Source organism: Lutra lutra, chromosome 7 (assembly GCF_902655055.1).
Source record: "Lutra lutra chromosome 7, mLutLut1.2, whole genome shotgun sequence".
Classification (NCBI taxonomy): domain Eukaryota; kingdom Metazoa; phylum Chordata; class Mammalia; order Carnivora; family Mustelidae; genus Lutra; species Lutra lutra.
This window is the reverse complement of record NC_062284.1, coordinates 37,540,730-37,560,978: the sequence shown is the minus strand read 5'-3', so window position 1 is coordinate 37,560,978 and position 20,249 is coordinate 37,540,730. Positions and strand designations below refer to the sequence as shown.

At 39.1% G+C, this 20,249-nt stretch overlaps 2 protein-coding genes and 1 long non-coding RNA gene across 6 annotated transcripts in view; 2 read left to right on the top strand and 1 right to left on the bottom strand.

Annotated features, from left to right (window-relative positions):
• The window catches only part of LOC125105011 (uncharacterized), a 34,300-nt gene extending 29,726 nt beyond the window's left edge, over positions 1–4,574 (bottom strand). Inside the window, exon 1 of the long non-coding RNA XR_007128781.1 lies at positions 4,517–4,574. This is a non-coding gene — a long non-coding RNA (uncharacterized LOC125105011). The remainder of the gene's footprint in view (positions 1–4,516) is intronic.
• On the top strand, positions 842–1,466 carry LOC125105009 (thymosin beta-4-like). The gene has a single exon (XM_047738014.1). The coding sequence runs from the start codon at positions 914–916 to the stop codon at positions 1,046–1,048; it is 135 nt and encodes a 44-aa protein (XP_047593970.1). The 5' UTR covers positions 842–913; the 3' UTR covers positions 1,049–1,466.
• A 7,193-nt stretch (positions 4,575–11,767) lies between the features above and the next one.
• The window catches only part of RFX7 (regulatory factor X7), a 143,242-nt gene continuing 134,760 nt past the window's right edge, over positions 11,768–20,249 (top strand). The window contains exons 1-2 of one of the 4 annotated variants that reach the window (XM_047737999.1): positions 11,768–12,590; positions 12,743–12,908. In XM_047737999.1, the coding sequence (XP_047593955.1) occupies positions 11,798–12,590; positions 12,743–12,908 (959 nt within the window). In that variant the 5' untranslated portion in view covers positions 11,768–11,797. Of the gene's footprint in view, positions 12,591–12,734; positions 12,909–13,105; positions 13,144–20,249 lie in introns of those variants that run through there. The other 3 variants (XM_047738000.1, XM_047738001.1, XM_047738003.1) reach the window with 3 other exon arrangements.

Here is a 20,249-nt window from a genome sequence, read left to right as displayed (position 1 = left end):
GAAGCAATGAATAAAAAAAGAAATTAAAGGGAAAATTAAAAAATTTCTATGAATCCATGTAAAAAATCAATGAGTGCAGGGCACCTGGCTGGCTCAGTGATAGAGCATAGGACTCTTGATCTTGGATTGTGAGTTCCAGCTTCACCTTGGGTACAGGTATCACTTAAAAGTAAAATCTTTAAAAATAAATAAGTAAAAATAAAAATTTTCTTGAAACAAGCAAAAATGGAAACACAACACACCAGAACCTGTGGGATGCAGTAAAAGCAGTTCTACAAGAGAAGTTCATAGCAATAAATGTCTATATTAACAAGCAAGAAAGATACCAACCTAACTCTATGCATCAAGGAACTAGAAAAAGAAGAACAAACTGAGCCCAAGGTTAGCAGAAGAAAGGAACTAGTTAAGATTTGAGCAGAAATAAATAAAATGGAGAAAAGAAAAATAATACAAAAGATTAAAGCAAACTAAGACTTGGTTCTTTGAAAAGATAAACAAAACTGACAAACCCTCAGATAAACTAACCAAGGAAAAAAGAGAAAGGACCCAAATCAACAAAATTATAAATGAAAAAGGAAACATTACAACTGACATCATAGGAATTCAAAGACTCCTAAGAGGCTATTACAAACTACTGTATGCCAACAAACCAGATAACCTAGAAGATATGGAAACATTCTTAACTTACTCAGACTGACTCAGGAAGAAATAGAAAATGTATACAGAGCATTTGAGTAAGGAGATTGAATCGGTAGTCAAAAACTTTCCAATGAGGAAAAGCCCAGGACCAGATGGCTTCACTGGTGAACTTTACCAAATATTTAAAGAATTAACACCAATCCGATTCGGCGGCGGCTACTGAGCAGACCGGTCTTCCCTCGCTCGTGCACCTCGCTCCGCTTCCTCTGCAACCATGTCTGACAAACCCGATATGACTGAGATTGAGAAATTCGATAAGTCGAAATTGAAGAAGACAGAAATACAAGAGAAAAATCCACTGCCTTCAAAAGAAACGATTGAACAGGAGAAGCAAGCGGGCGAATCGTAATGAGGCGGGCGCCGCCGATATGCACTGTACATTCCACAAGCATTGCCTTCTTATTTTACTTCTTTTAGCTGTTTAACTTTGTAAGATGCAAAGAGGTTGGATCAAGTTTAAATGACTGTGCTGCCCCTTTTCACATCAAAGAATGGAGAACTACTGACAACGAAGGCACCTGCCTCTCCCATCTGCCTGTCTGGCTGGCAGGGAAGGAAAAGAACTTGCATGTTGGTGAAGGAAGAAGCTGGGTGGGACGACAGGGAAATGTAGAGTAAAAAATCAAGCTGGTCCAAGGTGTCCTGCAGGCTGTAAAACGCAGTTTAATCAGAGTGCCATTTTTTTGTTCAAATGATTTTAATTATTGGAATGCACAATTTTTTTAATATGCAATAAAAAGTTTTAAAACCTGAAAAAAAAAAAAAAAGAATTAACACCAATCCTTCTCAAATTCTTCCAAAAAGTCAAAAGAGAGGGAACACTCCCAAACTCATTTTACAAGGCTAACATTATTCTGATACCCAAACCAGAAGAGGACACTACTAGAAAACTATAGGCTAAAATCTCCTGTGAATATAGACACAAAAATTCTCAATAAAATACTAGCAAACTGAATTCAGCAACACAGTAAAAGGACCATTCACCATGATCAAAAGAGATTTATCCCTGAGAGGCAAAGACCGTTCAACATACACCAATCAACCAATGGGATAGATCGTATTAACAGAATGAATCATATGATCATGTTAATAGATACCAAAAAAGCATCTGACAAATTCAACATTAGTTCATGATAAAAACTGAGGCACAGGACAAACATATCTCAACATAATGAAGGTCATATATATGACAGGCCCAGAGCTAACATCATACTCAGTGGTGAAATGATGAAAAATTTTCCTCTAAAATCAGAAACAATCAGGGTGCCCAATCTCTCCATTCATATTCACCATAGTACTAGATGTCCTAGATAGAGCTATGAGGCATGAAATAGAAATAAAAGGTATCAGAATTGGAAAGGAAGAAGTAAAATTATCTCTATTTGCAGATGACATGATTCTTACAGATAAAATCCAAAAGACTCAACCTAAAAACTGTTAGATCTAACCAATGATTTCAGTAAAGTTACAGGACACAAGATTAATATTCAAAAATCAGTAATGAGGCACCTGGGTGTCTCAGTCAGTTGAGTGTCTGACTCTTGATTTTGGCTCAGGTCATGATCTCAGGGTCTTGAGATGGAGCCCTGCATTGTGCTCTGTGCTCAGCAGGGAGTCTGCTTGAGATTCTTTCTCTCCCTCTATCCTGCTCCCTCTCCCCCTCTCTCTCAAATAAATAAATAAATCTTTAAAAACAAAACAAAAATCAGTAACATTCCCATTTACAATAGCATCAAAAACAATAAAATACTTAGAAATAAATTTAACTAAGGAGGTGAAAGATCTCTACTCAAAAACTACAAGGCATTGATGAAAGAAATCAAAGAGGACACTAAATGGAAAGGTATCCTATGTTCAAAGATTAGAAGAAGTAATACTGGTAAATGTCATTATTACCAAAAGCCATCTATGGGTTGAATGCAATCCCTATTAAAATTCCAATGGCATTTTTGACAGAAGTGGGAAAAATACTTCTAACACTTATATGGAACCACAGAAGACTCTGAATGTCTAATAAATCCTGAGAAAGAAGAACAAAACAGGAAACATCACATTTATTTATTTATTCATTCATTAGAGAGAGAGAGCATAAGCAAAGGGAACAGCAAGCTCCCCAGTAAGCATGGAGCCCAATGTGGGACTCGATCCCAGGACTCTGGGATCATGACCTGAGCCAAAGGTAGACGCTTAACCAACTGAACCACCCAGGCATCCCTGACATCACACTCTCTGACTTCAAGCTATTTTATAAAGGGATAGTCATAAAAGTCTGATACAAAAAAATGTATGATGCTGGCATAAAAACAGATATATAGATCAATGGAACAGAATCAAGAACCCAGTAATAAACTCAAGCATTTTAGTCAACTAATAGTTGAAAAGAGAGCCAAGAATACTTAATGGAGAAGACAGCCTTTGCAATAAATGCTATCAGGATAATTAGATACACACATGTAAAAGAATGAAACTGGGCCCGTATCTTAAACCACTCAAAAAAATTAACTCAAAATGTATTAAAGACTTAAATGTAAGACCAGAAACCATGGAACTCCTGGAAGAAAACATAGAAATAAAGCTCCTTGACAATGCACCTTTGTAATGATTTTTGGATATGACACTTAAAGCGCAAGCAACAAGATAAAAAATGAGCAAGTGATAGTACATCAAACTAAAAGGCTTCTGGGCATCAAAAAATACCCAAACAGGGGCACCTGGGTGGCTCAGCGGGTTAAGCCTCTGCCTTTGGCTCAGGTCATGATCTCAGGGTCCTGGGATCGAGCCCTGCACGAGCTCTCTGCTCGGCCAAGAGCCTGCCCCCCGCCCACCTGCCTCTCTGCCTACTTGTGATTTCTCTGTCAAATAAATAAATAAAATCTAAAAAAAAAAAAAAAAAACCCAAACAAACAAAAACAAACAAACAAAAATCAATAAAGTGAAATGACGACCTACAGAATAGGAAAAAATATTTGCTAACTTTGTATCTGATAAGAGTTTAATATCCAAAATATAAAAAACTCCAACTCAATAGCAAACAAACAAACAAAATCAGTTAAAAAATGGATAGAGGATTAGAACAGACATTTCTCCCAAAAGATGTATGAAAGAATAACAGATATATGAAAAGATGTTCAACATCACTAATCATTAGGGAAATGTAAATTAAAACCACTTAATCTCGGAAACAAACTGAGGGTTGCTGGGGTGTGGGGAGGGATAGGGTGGCTGGGTGATGGACATTGGGGAGGGTATGTGTTATGGTGAGTGCTGTGAATTGTCTAAAACTGATGAATCACAGACCTGTACCCCTGAAGCAAATAAACATTATATGTTAATTAAAAAAAAACCACAGTGAGATATCACCTCATACCTGTTAGAATGGCCATCACCAAAAAGACAAGTGATAACAAATGCTGGCATGAATGTGGAGAGAAGGGAACTCTTGTGCATTATTGGTAGGACTGTGAATTAGTACCGCCACAATTAAAAACAGTATACAGGACTCTCAAAAATTGTAACATGTAACTACCATATGATCCAGAATTCTACTTCTGGGACTATACCCCCCAAAGAAAATAAAAATAGTAATTTGAAAGCTATCTGCACCTCCATGTCCATAGCAGCATTATTTATATTTGCCAAGACATGGAAACATCCTAATTGTCCAATGACTGGAAGAATAGATAAAGAAGTTGTGATAAATATACATGTAATGTATATATTCAATTGGAATATATGATATTATGTTATACATGGAAGATAGAGAAAATGAAATATATAATATTCAATCATTAAAAAAAAAAAAACAAGGAAATCTTACCATTTGCAACATATGGATGACCTTGAAGGCATTATCCTAATTGAAACAAGTCAGGGACGGCTGGGTGGCTCAGTTGGTTAAGCATCTGCTCAGTTGGTTAAGCATTTGTTATCACTTGCTCAGGTCATGATCCCAGGGTCCTAGGATTGAGTCTCACATAGGGCTCCTTGCTCAGCAGGGAGTCTTCTTTTCCCTCTGCCTGTTTTGCATGTTCTGCCTATAGCTCTCCATGCTTCTGCTCTCTCTGACAAATAAATAAAATCTTAAAAAAAAAAAAAAAGAAATCAGAAAGAGAAAAATATTCTATTTTATTTTTCACTTACAGGTGGAATCTAAAAAACAAGTCATAGAAAAAGAGATCAGACTTGTTACCAGAGACAGAGGGCGGGGGAGGGAAACTGGGGGTAGGTGGTCAAAAGGCATAAACTTCTGGTTATAAGTAAGTACTAGCGATGTAATGTACAACAGGATGACTACAGCTAACACTGCTATATAAGGAAAGTTAAGAGAGCAAATGCTATGAGTTCTCATCACAAGCAGAACATTTTTTTTCCTTTTTCCTTTTCTTCTTTTTTTTCTTATTATTGTATCTATATGAGAGAATGATGTTAGCTCACCGACTGTGGTAATCACTTCATAATAGGTGCAAATCAAACCATGCTGTATACCTTAAACTGACACAGTGATGTATCTCAAATTTTCCTCAATAAAACTGGACACAGTACACAACATAAAGACCACAGTGAGTATGATGGTTAGTTTTATGCTCTAACTGGCTAGGCTCATGTCAGTTAATCTAAGAGTTGCTATGAAGGTATTCTGTGGATGTGGTTTACATCTACAATCAATTGACTTGAAGTAAAGAAGATTATCATTAATAATCTGGGTGGGCTCCATCCAACCAGGTGGAAGGCCTTACGACCAAAACTGAGGTTGTCCCGAGGAAGAAGAAATCCGAACTGTGGATTCCAGTGTCTGTTCCTATCCAAGAACTTCTGGCCTGTTGGCCTACCTTACAAATTTTGCACTTAACCACCACTATTAGGTAAGCCAAATCTTTTAAATTATATATTATAATAAAATAATTATAATAAATGTTTTCATAAGCAGTCATAAAAGATATGCAGTTGTAATAGATATTATAATAAGTTATTATGCATACATGTGTATATGCATCTATCTATGTATACAGACATACACACACACACACACGTATCTCCTACTGATTGTAGGAGATAGAACCTGACAGAAACCTGCCTTGCCAGTATGGAAGCAGACTTGGAATTTGGTACCCCATATAATGTTTACCAACTGTTATCTCCAATTAGGTGTCTCCTGTCTTTCCCTATCCATGTACATTTTCCTATTTCCGTTCACACTGCTTTTCCCTTCTGACTTGTCTCCACTCCTTTCCCCATCTTATAAACTCTGTCCCTCTCTTTACACTCCAGCTCTATCCAAGCCTTCCATGAAACTGCCTTGTACTTTAGCTCCTTTTGCTCTTCTTTTTCTCTAAACTCCCTCAGTAGTTATTAGCTGGGCTAGTCACTGCAATTCTTAACCTTACGGATCTCACCTAACACTGTTTTGTATTTAGTATCCACCACTAGTGGGTATAAATTTGCAAGTATAAATCTGGGTGTACAAGAAATATCACAATTCTTTATTTTGATTCAATCAAATTAAATTCACCTCAGACATAACTGACCCAGCCTCAATTCTGTTGGAGTAGAAGGAAACCCAATCTTAGTTATTAGTGGGCTATCCGTTTTTCCTCCTTAGGTGTACACTAGAACCTGAAAGACTTATGTTAAGCCTAAAATATGGGGAAGACAGACTTTGACATACTCATTGTTCAGGGATATATGGCCCCTAGAAGCCAAGTAACAGCTCTGCTCATAAAACAAAAGTGGCAGGGGGATTCAGCCACACTAGGGTCATTGTGCAACCATCTGAGGTTTGGATATCTCTTGGGGTGTTCTAGAAAGCAAACTGGTATTTCTATTACTGGAGCCCTGATCTTTGACATCTTTGGGAGTTTGGGGAAATTTTTTCTTTCTCTACAATTCCATCCACCCATAACCCCTCTCCCTCTTTCTTTCCCTTGCTTCCCAGATGCTCCACTTCTTTAACCCTCCAACAAAATCTCCTCAAGGAGCAAGGAACCTGGAAAGCAGACTGGTAGGCACAAATTCCAGGGATAACACTGACACTTCATTCTAAGGTCTTGTGGCCCAGGAGGCTTCATTTTCAATGTGAATCGTTCCCGTCAGACAGGAACACAACACTTTCCTGAAGCTGTCAGGAATGGAGAGAAGGGGAAAATATAAGAACATAAACCAAATTAATAGCCCAATCAGTTATCCTGTTACACACCTTTACTTATTTATTTATTTATTTATTTTTGGCCCCCTGTATTTTTACTGCACTTTAAAAAATGTGTGCACTGAGAGTTCTAGTCTTAAATTATGAACTTCTTGAAGATTCAAACAATATTTTATGTACCATTTATTTTTAAATCTTTCTGACTTCCCCTTATAATAATAATAAAAGTACTTAAATGAATTGAGGAATGAGAGAGTTCATGGATCACTGATTAGGCTCCACCAGTCCAGACTGCACTGGTGTCGACCTTCTCATTGTAGGGTTGGCTTTAGTGTCTTTTCATTGTCACTTTTAGGATTTGTTAAATATGCTTTTTCTTTACCTCCTTTTGTTCACAGCTGCTGGTAGGCTGAATTTCCAAGATATCAAATTTCTACTTGGGACCTTTCTAGCCCCAAGTAAAAGTAAACACTTCCTTTAACATTCAGCCAGATGATATTAACTTGAACCTTTTTTTAATATAAAGAGAATTGCAGGTTCACAACATAAACATGTATATGGTAACAACAGTGGAGAATTTCTAAGTGAAATCCAAGAGGTACCTGGCATTCATTTTCATAGTACCTTTCACTTGAAGAGCCAAGTACACTTTGAGAGCTTTTATCCCATTAATCCTTAGAAATAACCTGAAAGAATGGCTTGTATAGATAGGGTCACAGAGCCAGGTAATGACAGTGTTAACATCCTACTGCCTTGCCTGGTATTTGAATAGTTAGCTACTTTGCTTTAACAAACCATTGTTTTAATGATATAAAGGAATATTTGTGCTCTAACAAGAGAATTCCAATTTTCACATCATACTTATATTAGTAAGTATGGCATGGAGAAAATTTATCCAAATTTGCCAATGTGCACTTGGTTTTGAACCCTCCAACTTGCCTCTTCTATAATCTTGCTTTCTTTCTTGTCCTCTTTCCCCTCCCACCACCTTGCTTCCTCTAATCCTAGTAAGACTGAAAACTCAATAACATTACAGCACTGGAATTGAATACAACAGCTCCTCTAAGACTGTATGCATTTTGAAAGACAGCACCCTAGCCCAAATATGTGATCCATCACTTTCTGATACAAAGTTTTCGGAGGTGGAAAGCCTTCCTTCCTTATCCCCATAAATAATAACATGTGGGTGATTACATATTCTACTTTCAACTTCTAGGAGGAAAAGTTTGCAATGGAAGAGGCAGAGGATGGAATGAAGGGAAAAGAGGATGAGTAGATATTTTTCATTTTTAAGGGAAGGAAAACAGAATAGGGTCCAAAGTTATCTTTTCCATATTTGTAAACCACCATATTTGCGGAAATGAAATGTACACCTTAGGCACTTAATGAAGATTTACTATTGATGAAACCCATTTTAGGCCTCATCTTTTGTCAGAACGATCGTCACTAATCACACAGAGTAACATCTTGTAAAATGGGCTTGTGTCCCCTTCTCCTTCCTTTCCCTCTCCTATACAGTCCATCAAGGATCTGAGCACCGAGCTAACACCGGCCTATGCATTATTCACTCATCCCATGTGCTCTGTCATGGCTTCATACCAGTGCTTATGCTAAAATCTCCCTCCCTCAGTGTTCTCCTATTGAACTTCTCTTCATCCAATGAGACTCAATTCATATGCTAGCCAGGAGGCCTTCTCTAAACAGCTGTTTTACCCTAAACAAGACCAATACCTCCCTCCACTATGTCTCCGTAACATTAGTAGACATGATTCTATTGTAGAACTCATCACCTTGCACAATCAATATATGTTATTATGTCTGTCTGCTCCAAAGAATGTAAACTATTTCAAGTTGGGACCAGGTTCTTATATATGCATGTATGTATTTATATTTTGGGGGCCAATCCTATTACATATCAGGCATGACAAATATATGATAAATGATATGCTATAGTCTGGACAGTATGAAAAGTTTACAAAAAGAGACAAGGTTTACAGATATAGAAGAACATGATGGTATAATGTACTGGGCTAAGAATATCAAGGCTAAGTACCTCCTGCATTCAACAAATATTTACTCAATACCTAGGAGTTAAGAATTGTATCCCAGGACTACCAGGATAAATAAAACACAGCCACTACCTTTGAGGTGCTTACAGTCCACCTCGTGGATTGTCTCTCTTTCTATGTGTACAGCACTTCCATGGTTTATATATCAATTTACATGTTGTTCCTCATAACAACCCTGTGAAGTAGGTCACTATTTTCATTTTTATAGAGACGGACACAGAAGGTTTGAATTTCCAGGTCTCTTGACTCAACGACCAGAGTCTTTCTACCCTACTACAACAATGTTTCTCAAAATTTTCCACTGGAGTACACTTTCACAGGGAGAATAGACTTATCCTCCTCAGGGTTGGGAAATAGAGCTCAAATTCTAGTGTTATCTTAAAAATCCGTGCTTACTCTGATGTTTTCCATTACTTCTCACTGAGTCAAACTGAAGGTCTAAGAAAATGAGCCACATTGTTTCTGGGTGCTTCAGGGAACTTAGCACAGGCGTTCATGACTGCAGGGGAATGCACACAATTTCAGAAGCACATGGCTACACTGCTACCTTTACTCAGGGTGCCTGGATTTGGTGTGAGTCCCTACTCAAGATTTTGGGTAATTTTGTAAGGTTTCTTTTAGGTTTCTAAACCTAAGCTTATTTTATCTATAGTCCTCTTTGAAGACAGCAATAAAACACACTCTACTCCCAGATGTTGAGGGAGAAGTGGGGATGATCCTTTCCTCCCTGCAAAGATGTCTCATTCTGACAATCAGGTCTCTTCAGTCTGATACTCTCCACCACCCCTTTCACAGCTGGTTGAACCCAAGAGTCCCAGATGTCTCCTCCAACTGCCTGTTGGTCCCTCAGGGCCCCAAAGGTTCAACAATGCCCTCTCGACAGCACCGCAGGGCAGCTCAGGGTTGCAGCTCTGCTGACCCCTCTAGCGGCAACTGGGGTAACATGGCTCTTTTATGGAACGGATAAAAAAGCTCTTGAAAGTTGTACTCAGGGAAGCCAGCCTGTGTGACACCCAGCAGCATACTTTAAAAGAAAGTCTTGTTTCTCAGTATCCTTTTCCTAAGACCTTTGGCAGGTCTCAGAAACATTATCTTTCTTGAATGAGATCCCCCACTCCCTAAGATCTCCCCCTCCCAGGGTGTGGCAAGGTGAAGGCATCGTTCTTTCCTGACTGAGTAAAAAATGAGAATCTGGGGGACTTGGCAACTTTCCTGAATGCTTTTTTTTTTTCCTTCCTCCATCTTCCCCATGGACATAGAGTTCACATATACATTCAAGATTTTTCAGTATTACATCATTTCCAGCAAGGGTTGCAGATTGTGGAATTAGACTTCCAGGATCCAACTCCTGGCTCCCTCATTATTGGATAACTTTAAGAATGTTATTTAACCTCTCTAAGCTTCTGTTTCATCTGCATGATAGGTGAATAATAGCACCTACAGTATATATAGTTTGGGAAGGAATAACTATGATAATGTATAGTGAGTGCTAGATCTGGCATGCTGAATGTGCCCAGCGAACATTAGCTATTTTTATTCTTCTTCAAAGTTCCTGTCTAGTACACACCATGTCTATCAATTTGGTACAGAAAAATACTCTTTAGATAGGACACAAAGGTACATGTGCAAAATGAAGTGCATAAACAACCTGTATTTTCCTAAAGTGGCTAGGCTAATAATGACTTTAGGTAATTTGCATTAAATGGAAGTGCAAAGGGTATCAGGATGCCTGAAATCCTCATGGAGGAGCTGTGTTTTGTACCCAGGTGTCCTTCCTCCCTCCCATTTCTCCACACCCAGCCACCTGCATCTGTGAGTATTCAGGGTGAATCTGGGAGCCAGGCCTGAGTGCACCCTGGTGCAAACGCAAGAGAGTTCCAGGGCAAGGCAGGGCACAGAGCACTCCAAAGCCAGGAAGCCCAAGCCAATCAGATTCCCCACCCAGGACTCTAAAAGGTGGCAGAGCCTCATAGCCCAAAGTCCAAGCACAGCAGGAAAGTGGCCAGAGAACCTGATAGGTAGAAACCTGATAGAAACTGTCAGAAAAGTCAAAGCTGAAGAGCTCACAACACCCACAGGCCCAGAGAAAGGTCAGTGTGAGTTGAGCAGCTGTTCCATCTGGTGCCAGATCTGGCCTTGGCTGTTGTCTTCTACGGCCTAGCAGTTTAGGCCTCCCTGATCAGCCCCACCTAGAAAAGCCAATTCTTCTGCTCTTAAAGGGGACTTGCTTGTTCCTAGCAGACTCTTATTCTTACTGGCCCGAACTGTCTCCTAAGTATGAATGGGCAGAAGGGCGCAGAGAGTGCATCCAAGGGCTCAACGGGCTTCAAAGGAAGGTGCTTCTGGCCGGAGCCTGAGCCTCCATGTTGCGAGAACCGCACGCCTTTCTCTCAGAGGCAGGCAGGGGCCTTGGCTGCCAGGGACCCTGACAAGCCGCGACTTGAGCTGTGCCTTAGAGCCTGGGTTGGCTTGAGAGCGGTATAGAGGAGGGAGGGAGGGCATTCCTGGAAAGGGGGTGGGGTGGGGAGGTGAGGGGAACAGCAGGAGCAAAGGCACGAAGGAAGAATGAATCTGCTGCGCGTTGAGAATGGCATGGAGACTTCACTGATTGGAGCCGGGAGTTCTTGCAGGGGATGGAGGCAGCTATGATTGGATAACTAAAGTGGGGCCAGATTTGGAGGGCTTTGAATGCCCGACTGAGAAGCACTCAACCCAGCTCCTGACTTGCGATTTCCGTTCAAGACTGAATTACCTAAAGGGTGGTTAATTCCAAAGGGTGCTCTTCTTTGGGGGCTTCTGGAAAGTCAGCTTAGCCTCTTACCTGCTTCAATTTTCTTCACTTACCCAGGGAGAAAGCAGTCCTCACTTGTCGAGGGGCGGGGGGAAAATGTTGATTAATTGCACTTTTCCTGACTTGAAGATGCCAGGAAAAAAACCCCAAATCCCATTTCCACGCCAAATATTATATTTTGTTTCTCCTCCTCCTCCTCACGCAAGTTCTCTTTCTCTCGCCAGCACCTCCCCCACGTTTTCCTGCTTTCTCCTCCACCAGCTCCACCAGTCCCCTCCTCGGCCCCGGCGGCGCGCGTTCCGGGTCGAGCTGGCCCGCGCCCGCCCTGCGCACCCGTGCGCCCCCCTCCCGGCCCCCCGCGCCCGCGCCCGTAACCCGCACACGCTGGTCCACGCCCCCCCCCCCTCCGCCCCCGGCGGAGCGGTAGGTGTTTTGCCGTCTGCGCTGGGCCGCAGTGCGGCTGCGCGCACTAGGCTGCCTCCCGGGCTGGCAGGGCAGCGGCGGCCGCGGTGGCGGCGGGGCCGGGAGCGAGCGGCGGCGGCGGCGGCGTGGGGAGTGGCGTGGAGCCGAGCCTGGGGCTGCAGCAGCGAGGGCCCCGGGCGTAGAAAGCCTCGGAGGGCAAGAAAGGAAGGCCGGGCCGCGGAGTCACTGAGCGGCCGTTCTTGGATTTGGGGGAGACTTGCCCCCCCCACCTCGTCTTCAGACGTCCCCTCCTCATCCCCCCCAGCCCCGGCCGCTGACGGGAGGAGGCGGCGGCGGCGGCGGCGGGGGGCTGAGGGGCGCCGCCATGCCTCTCCCGCGGTGAAGCTTCCCTGCGGTGAGGAGCCGCTCGGTCTCCCCGGTGATGTCCCCCAGGCGGCAGGCGAAAGCGACTCACTCGAGCCCTGGGGTAAAGGCCTAGCTTATTCAGCTTCCTTCCTCCTCCTCCTCCTCTTCCCTTCCCCCCTTCCTCCTCCTCTCCCCCTTCGTCCTCCCCTCCCCGTCTCTTCCCTCACCCTTCCCCGCGCCCCCATCTTCCCTCCCTCCCTCCCAGCCCTCCAGCAGCGATGGCAGAGGAACAACAACAGCCGCCACCACAGCAGCCTGATGCCCATCAGCAGCTTCCCCCCGGCGCCCCCACCTCGGGGGTGGCTCTGCCAGCCCTTGTGCCTGGGCTGCCAGGGACAGAGGCCAGCGCGCTGCAACACAAGATCAAGAACTCCATCTGGTAAGAGGATCCTCCATCGCTGGGGTAAAAAAGCCCAGACACATTTCTGCTGCAAAGGGGGTGGGGGGTGGGGGGTGGGGGGTGGGGGGCGGCGGGCGGAGGAGGAGGCTGATGCATTCATTGAATGTGGGTATCCAGAGTCGGGTGCATATTTATAGGACCTCTGGAGGTGTGGGGACTTTGCATCAGCCTCTGGTCTCCATAGCCACAAAATGCCTTTACCCCCTCCTCAATTGTGAGTGTAGATAAACAAGTTATGTGTTTTCCGCTTAGGTGTAAGAGGACTGTAGGTCAGAATTAAGTCATATTGCATGATGGTGGCATGAATTTGGGACTGAGGAATGTGAAATGTGTTTACTCCTTTTTGCAAGCATACAGGGAGGAAGAAGTGTATTGTGAATTTTCACCAGACATTGTGCGTAAGAATATTAACATGCAGCACAAAACCTAATGTGTCTCTTCCTTTCCGTTGGTTTAGCTGCTATTTCTGGATGTTTTTGCCTTCTTTATTCTGAGATTAAATTTCCTTTCCAGGGAGTTTATTTGCATGATTGTAAAGAAAGGGCTTCTTTAGTATAAGGTATTTTAAAGCGGTAGTTTACACTGTAAAGTGATTTTTTAATTTAAAAACATATTTTAATTTAAAATGTCTTGTTATTTCATGTCTTTTTTAGAAACCATAGATGAGATAACCTTTGCTATTTCTGTACTTTCTTGTATGAGAATTTACAATATTTCAGCATTAGGTTAAACTCTGAAAGACTGCTGGCAGTCTTTTAATAATTAAATACACTGAGTTAAGTCTGTCTTCTGTTAGAGCCATTGTAAATATTCTTTGAACATGAACTTGCATCATTTCTGTAGGATTCTTCATTAACTGACATTTTGTGAAATGTAGTGCTGTTTTAAAAATGGAAAGTAATATTTGGAATTTGGTCTAAGAGATTGCTTTTAATAGAAGTTTTAAAATAGAATTGAATGTGGTGTAGAACAAGCTCTGATTTTAAAAATGAATTCTTGCATGTCCATCATTGAATATGACTACTAAAATATCAAAACCCCTTACTTTCATTGCAGTTTTAAAATAAATGCATCATAAAAGCATTGCAGAACAGTATTTAGACATTTAAAAACAGTGACACTTTTAAAATACAAAATTAAGGTTTGTTATGTAGTAATTTTTATTGTTTCTTGGCATACATCCATATTGTCATGATGCTAATATGAAGTAGGTCAGTGCAGGCTTTAATAGTTTCTTACTACATAGTAATTGGCAGTTGAGTATTTTGCTTTCAGTTTTAATTTTAAGATGAACTTTAGATATTTCGAAGGAGTATTTTTTTGGCTTTCATAATCAATAGTCATGTTTTGGCAACTTAAATAGGTCAGATAAGTAAGATTGTCTAATATGTATGTGTGAAATAGAGACCGAGAGAAGCCTTTATTCTTTGATGGATACCCTCACGCCCTCTTAAAAGCTTCTGTTTAAAGGGAGAGATTGTTAATCTTCTGCTTACCATCAAGGTTTCCTGAAATCAGTAGGGGTTTTTTCCCCCCTGTTAACTTGATGTGATTTAGTGTTCTATTCAGTCATCATTGAATGGCTTTAAACACCTTGGTTTTTACCAAGTAAGGGACATCCAAATTAAAGGACTAAATCTTTTAAGAAAGGCACATTTTAAAAGTTGAATTAGTAATGTATATTTTAACTTAATATGAGAACAATAGGAGAAAGAAAACTCCACTTTATATTTTTAATATAAGAGTAAATTGTATAGCCAAGTGACTGAATAACAATGATAGTGGAGTGCTCTTTTTGGTAAGTCATGTGATTTAATTATTCTTTCATTGATAATTTATATTTACACCTGTTCATTACAGCTTGACTGCACTGACTCTAATGTGAGGAAAAACTTATCCTGAAGTACAGTTCATTTTTTGCTACTTGCTCAGAAAAAAATAGCAGGCAACAAACACCTTAATCTCTAAGTATACAATTTTATATCTTTATTTTAAAATTGTAATGGCACACTTATTAGTGTTTAATTTTCAAGTGTAGAACTCCTATTTGCAAAAATGATTTCTTTATATTGTATTTAGAACTTTGGAATAAACAACATTAGTGGATCATAAACAACATTAGTGGGTATAATTAATACATAGTCTTATAGCTCCTGCTCTACAAGACTAGATTTATATTATCATCAAGTGACTCTAAAATAAAGACACTAAAAAGTGAAAGCTCTTTCACCACCATCTCCTTTGAACTAGTGTATATATGCTAAATTAAAACCATTTTTAATAGATAAGATTATAGTTCTTTGGGTATCTCATTTCACATTTTGTGAGGAACAGTATCTTTTTATTATTTATTTTATAACTTGATAATGCTCTGAGAGATCAGTTTTGTACTCCTTTCCCCATCAGTCTTTAGTATCATTACTAATGAGAATTTAAAATTACGTTAAACCAAAATGTGGCATTTAAAAATTATCAAAAGGGTTTTGCATTTAGGTTGATCATAGTTTCTAAATTATTAACTTGCAGATCACAAACAAGTCTATACTTGTCTTCCTGTTCAACAAATATATACATAGAGTATGTGAGGCAGGTCTTTAAGCTAGACGAGTTATTATTTCAGATCATAATTTATTCTGTTTGTTAAAAAATAAGATGCCGTTTGATAAAAGTATGTCCATTGTAATTTCAAGCATTAAATTAGGCTTTGGGGAAAAAAAGGTGAAGTGTTCAAAGTTGAAATAATGGTATCTAATGAGAACAGAAACTATCTTTCATAAGAATTGGAAATACAATTTATAATTTTTAAGGTAGTTCTAGAAAATAAAGATACTGTCAGCTTGATAGTGTTGTAGTATTTGTGTAATATTTTTATGAATATCATCAACTTAAATCCAAGTTAACAAGCCTGCACTATTCTTGACCTTCCTTATTCCCGCTCCAGAGACAAGGTCCAAATCACTTAATAGTACTTTGAAGGGAGATTTATTTAGGAGATATGTTTTAATACAGAAAGTGCTATGAAAATGGTATCTTTTCTAAACAATAGATTCTAATATAAAATTTTCATTAAAAAGAGAAAACTAGCAACCTAAAACAGCCACAACTAACCTCACTGCAAACTTCTTAAACTTACATTGCACCCCTGTTCAATTACTTAAAAAAAGAATACCAAAACAAGTTTTTCTTTCCTCTTATCTCCAGTATCTTCATTGTTTAAAAGAGAAAAAAGAAAATTTATATTTAGTTTACATACATGTATGTGTATACTAAGTGCTTTCTTTTCCATTTTAAAGCAATTTTACTTGAAACCCTGATAGAATAAAATTGCTATGGAAAAAATAGGATAGAAAAAATTACATTTGATATCTGTCTATGATTAGTTATAGAAATAATCATGCTTTCATGGGTGGGAGTGATTAACATATTTGTAATTAGGCCGTAACATAAACAACAAACCTTTGCCTAGAAATTCAGAAGAAACCTTGATGTTTTATGGTAGAAAATATTCTAATATTGTATTTACTCAACAGATGAATTCAGGGATTCTTAAATTATCAATTGTTATTTTTATTTATATAAGCTTTTATTTGTAAGTAAGACTGTATAAGCCATTTCTTAAACAGTCCTGTAGGATGTATCATTGTTGTACCCACTTTTTGGAAACAGATAAATTGAATGACAGGAAAGCTAGGATTCTTCTCTTTCATTATCAGACCTTAGAGGCTGTGCCGTGGCGAGTTCCTTGTCTTTATTCAGTTCTGAAAGTTATATAGACTTCCAAATCTCATACATTTTAGACTTAAAATTATAAAGTGGAATTATGTTTGCAGACCATTTGGATGTTTTTAAAATTCTAATTTAAACCCAGATTCAGCAGTTTTGTTTTACTTTATTATTTATTAGTTACAGTGAGCAAAGTATGATGATCCAAAAGGTTTACATGGTGATACCATATTAGATCTGATTCTTTCCCATATACTAGAACTCAGCAGTTCCATTTTGTCCTTGGTTCTGGGTCAGGGCATTTATTAGCTGTGTCTGAGAAATAGTTATTGTTCCTTCTCCTGCAGTGGGAAACATTTATTGTAAAGCTTACAACTTTAGAGTTTATTTTAACCATAAGTCCCTGATCCTCATTTTGTGTTAAAATTAGAGACTGACTAGTACATTAGCTGGCTTTCATATATTTTTGATTAGCTGGTTGAACATGCTGCTTGCCCTGAGTTTAGCCTGTCTTCCATACCAGGCACACCAAGGGTGCTTTTGTTTGTCTATATTGAGGCCAGCTGTGATGGTTGCATCCCAACACTGACTGTTTGTGGTTCCAGAAAGAAGGCAGTTCCTTGCTCTCCTCTGCGATTTGAAACTAATCGAATTGTCTTCCCTCTTGACCAGGAAGGCAAGTTAAGCAATTTGAAGCCCCTGGATTTTCTGGCCTAATGTTTAGCCCTTAGGTAATGGAAGTGTGTGTGTATAAATAATTTACCAATTTGCTCTCCCCACTGGGAGGTGTCTTGAATGTTCTATGCAAAACTGATTTGGTTCTATCTCACTATTTGTTTTTGGTATTATTGGGGGAAATGAACTTCACAGTAGTGGAAAAGACAGAGAAGTGTTTTATCTGTTAGGAAAGAATGCTTTGAGTAAAAACTTGTGTCACATTGCTTTTTATATTAGAAAAACAATGTTGCACGCTAACATTGTACAAATGAAAATAAGTAAAATGAGCATTGTCATTTGCTCAAATTTGAACACTAAGCAAGAACAATGTATAAGTACTCTCCTCAGTACCTGCTGTATACAAAGTGCTGTGTTAGAGACTGGCATTTGAGGAATGCCCATTCTCTTGTAATGTTAGCCTTGCAATATTAACCTAAGCAAAAAAGTGCAATAAAATTCTTTTCTTCGGTCAGGGAACCAGGGAAAGAAGTGACAAGTGCCAAAGTGTTCATTGTGAGAAAAGTAGACCTTCGTTTCCTTGTCTGTAAAATGAAAGGTTTATACTAGATGACCTTGCAAGTTCCTTTAGCTTAACTTTCTATGATTCTGTTACTAAATTAATATTGACAGCAATAATAAAACATACCATAACCACAGTGAAAGACTAATAGAATTAACTAATCACAGGCAATCAAAAGAACATTTTCAATGGACGAATTGTTAGGATTTGTCTGTGTTTCCTTGGGTGTTAGTCCAGGAGGACAATCTGAAGGTGTTATGCACTTCTTGTTACCTTGCGCAAGATTTCTGTTATGTGAAATTCAGTTTGCAAATATTTATTGAGCATGTGTTACATTTAAAATATTCTAAGAGCCGTGCAAGTCTATGCAGCATTTCTTTCTTTTTTTTTTTTTTTTAAAGATTTTATTTATTTGACAGAGAGAGATCACGAGTGGGCAGAGAGGCAGGCAGAGGCAGAGAGAGAGGAGGAAACAGGCTCCCCGCAGAGCAGAGAGCCCGATGCGGGACTCGATCCCAGGACCCTGAGATCGTGACCTGAGCTGAAGGCAGAGGCTTAAGCACTGAGCCACCCAGGTGCCCCCCTATGCAGCATTTCTTGTTGGGGAGTTTAGTTGAGAGATTACACTAGGGGGACTATTTGTGTGCTTGTTTTGTTTTGTTTCTAAAGAGGTTCTCAGTACTTAAAAGCACCTCACATAGGAACTTTTTCCTATTGTAATAATGTATATTTTAAGGCAGTAGTAGATTTTATATTGTCAATTTGGGTATGTAAATAAGAAAGCTCTATTTTCAGAATAATTTAGTGTAGGGTTGAACCTCACAACTTTTTCTCTTCATCTAGGGTAGACTTTTTAATGTGTAATTGTGACAGTTCTTTATACCTATTGAAGAACAAGACAGTAAGATGGTTATTCCATATCTCTGACAGTACTAGGCAAGTCTTACCCAGTGCCTTTTTTTCCACCAGTCTCTGTGTATTTATTTGCTTTCTCTTCTGCTTTATTGAAGGTTCTTAGAGTTCAGGTTAAGATGAGCAGCATGGACCATAAGGAGGAAGGATCTTCCTGTCCTGGGCAGGATTATAAATAAGGAACAATAAGCTCTGAGGCCTTAATGCATTCGATTGCTGACTACGAGTAACACTTAACCAATATGAATAGAAACTTTAAAACATGATTTATTATTTTTTTTCTTGAGACTCTTAGTTTTCTCTGTTTATGGACTATAATATCTCCTCCTTATAAGAGGAAATAGAAAACAACTAGGTTTGGTTAATTATGCATATCTTTATCAGACATCTATTATAATAGGTCCTATGTATATTATGAAAAGTTGTGTGGGAGGTAGTTTTATATTCCTCATATCTAAGAACAAACTGAAAACATAAAGATATTCTTTGCTACTTGAGTCTGTTTGGTTTCTGAATTCAGAGAGTGAGAGGTTAGAGTAACAGATTCCAGTCTGTTATGTTAGAGTCCATATGGTGTGAAATACCATGTCCTCCAAATAGCCTTATCTTAAAAAAAATAAAATAAAATATATTTTTTTACCTGAACCCATTCACAGTCCGAGTTTAGATAACAAGGTTTCAGGTAGCATACATTCATTCCAACACAGGATTAGCAAATTGGTGTGAATTTACATGCTTAGTGATACCTACCAAGGGCATGGGGATAGACGTGAAATATTGGTATCTTGGAAGGTATTAGTCTCTAGGGCTATGGTGTTGCATTTTGTGAGGCCTCATTTTAAGATACAAACCAAGCACCGGAGCACTTAGGTTTGTGTTTTTCTTTTCTGTACTTGGGTGTGGTTTTTTTTTTGTTTGTTTGTTTTGTTTTGTTTTTAATTTTATTTATCTGTGGCTTTCCTTCTTTGATTACCTTGTACTACCAAGTAGCTACAAGATGAGAACAGGGGATTACTGCAGTTTGCACTAACCCATTTTTTTTTTCTTTTATTATCTTGTTTCTCTGCTTATCCTTGTGCTAGTCTCTCTACCTACTACTTTAAAAACCTTTCTTTTTTTCCTGTGGATACAAGGGTTTAACTTCAAGGTTTAATTCATATTGCTACTCTTTTCATGAAATTTTTCTCAGCTCTCAAAGATCAATGATTTGAGTTGTATAAATTAACTTTTTTCAGTGATTTAGGCTGGCCTTACCAGAGATGAGCCTGTTTTACTTAATTTGTACTGTATTTAAATTCTTATTTTTTAATATGTGAAGGTCATAGGAAGTCAGAGACTGACTATACCTGAAACAAAACAATCATTGCATAATAAGTAATTTACAAAATGATAGTAAAATATTTTACTTATGTGGGGTAGCCAAGTACATGCCATTGTTTTTGCAGTAG